Source organism: Eimeria mitis, genomic scaffold, assembly GCF_000499745.2.
Source record: "Eimeria mitis Houghton genomic scaffold, Emh_scaff2474, whole genome shotgun sequence".
In the NCBI taxonomy this organism is placed as follows: domain Eukaryota; phylum Apicomplexa; class Conoidasida; order Eucoccidiorida; family Eimeriidae; genus Eimeria; species Eimeria mitis.
Window position 1 is genome coordinate 1898 of NW_013570813.1, and position 2047 is coordinate 3944.

The window sequence follows — 2047 nt, forward strand, 5'->3', positions numbered from 1 at the left end:
CTGCTGTTGCTGCTGTTGCTGCTGCAGCACCACGACGAGACACAGGACGAGATCCTGCTGCTGCTGCTGCTCCTGCTGCTGCTGCTGCTGCTGCTGCTATCGCTTGATGCCCCTTCTTTGTGCTGCTGCTGCGATCATCGTCTCCTCCGCTCTCATTCGAACGGAGCCTGCCTGACTGCTGCTGCTGCTGCTGCTGCTGCTGCTGCTGCTGCTGCTGCTGCTGCTGAGGATGATGATGAAGAGGTTGTTGTTGATGCTGCGGATGCTGCAGCTGCTGCAGGTGCTGTGACGTGGGTACGCTTGTGAGCCTCGGGGTGATATATCCTGTGCTGCTGCTGCTGCTGCTGCTGCTGCTGCTGTTGCTGCTGCTGCTGCTGCTTGGCTGCAGCTGCTGCATGCTCTTCTCTGTATTCACTATACAGGGTTTATATAAAGCGTTGCAGCGAGCGAGAGGAGCCCGAGGGGAGGAGGGGGGGGGCCTGAAGTGGCCCCCCGGGCGTGCTGCTCTGCGCCGGTGACCTGCTGCTGCTGCTGCTGGCGCTGCTGCTGCTGCTGCTGCTGCTCCTGCTGCTCCTGCTGCTGCTGCAGTGTCGTCATGATGATCATCGGGGTGATGAGGCCTCGAGGGGAGACTAGCGGAGGACTTGGGGGGATTTCTTCTTGCTTGGTTTTGCTGCTGTGTGCCAGCTGCTGCTGCTGCTGCTGGACTTGCTGCTGGACTTGCTGCTGCTGCTGCTGGTGCTGCTGGTGCTGCTGCTGCTGCTGCTGCTGGGTGGCGAGGTGTTGGAGGAGTGCCCAGGGGCTCTTCGCTTCCCCACGGTTTCATGGCTGTGGGGTGTACAGGCAGCAGCAGTGCTGCTGCGTTTGTGTATATATACTTGTGCTGCTGTATGTGTTTATTTTTGTGTTTATTTTTATTTTTGTTTTTGTTTTTGTTTTTGTTTCTGTTTGGGTTATTAGTTTTTTATTTTTTTTTGTTGAAGCTAAGAAAACGCGGAATTTTGCGGTGTATATACAGCGGAGAAAGAGAGAAAGAAAAGAGGATATTTCGGGTGTATACATGACTCAGTACCAAAACAAACAAAAAAAGAAAAATAAATAAAAATAAATAAAAATAAATTACACAAAAACACACATGCAAATAAAGATGACAATTAGGCGGAATATACGCCTCTCAAGCTACGCTACAGCACCTCGCCCCCATCACAAGAATAAACCCTAAACCCTAAACCCTAAACCCTAAACCCTAAACCCTAAACCCTAAACCCTAAGTATTCAACAACAAACAAATACCAACACACACAAACAACCCCAGGCGACGATGGTCCTGGGTGATGGGGGAAACTAGAAAAGGCTGTAAACCCAAAAGATGAATAAATAGAAGCAGAAAGAGAAAGAGAAAATGTGAGGGTTTATCTGTGTGGTGGTGCGCTGTGCTGCTGCTGCAGCAGCAAGCTGCTGCTGCTGCGGCTTGAGGGGAAAGGAAAGCGGCAATAAAGAAAGCGGAAATGAAGAGAAAGCTGCAGCTTTCTCAGCCTGACATGAAACGGAATAAAAAAAAAAAAAAGAAATGCAAAAACAACTGCGGCGGCTGCAACAGCACAGCGGCAGCACAGGCGGATGGCTCAGCTGTATATATATGTATATATATATATAAATACAGCTGTCGCCTCAGAAAGAAACAACTCGAAATTCAGAAATAAACGGAAATATAGATTTAAATGACCTATTGAACCATGAAGCCAAACGGAAAACAAAAGAAGAAAAACAGTTTATATGAAAGCGCATGCAACAGATACCGACGACGGCGGCCCCTTATCGAGGGCTATAGGGGGGAGAAAGCAAGAAAAAAAAGCTACAAATTCAGAATTTTAATGGAAATATAAAAGAAAAAATAAAGAAATAAATATATTTATGAATAAACCATCAAGAAACCACACAGGAGCCAACGGTCTGCCGATGGACATGCATGCTGCTGCAGGATTCAAGTTGAACAGAAACACGATCTTCATCATTTTCTAACAAATTTTTGTTTTTTTTGAGTTTC

General features: G+C 47.6%; 1 protein-coding gene across 1 annotated transcript in view; it reads right to left on the reverse strand.

The window, feature by feature from the left end:
- The window catches only part of EMH_0054310 (endonuclease/exonuclease/phosphatase domain-containing protein, putative), a gene marked incomplete at both ends in the record, with an annotated part of 1792 nt that extends 966 nt beyond the window's left edge, over positions 1-826 (reverse strand). Inside the window, one exon of the mRNA XM_013497105.1 lies at positions 31-826. Coding sequence (XP_013352559.1) covers positions 31-826 — 796 coding nt within the window. The remainder of the gene's footprint in view (positions 1-30) is intronic.
- Between the last annotated feature and the right edge of the window lie 1221 nt (positions 827-2047).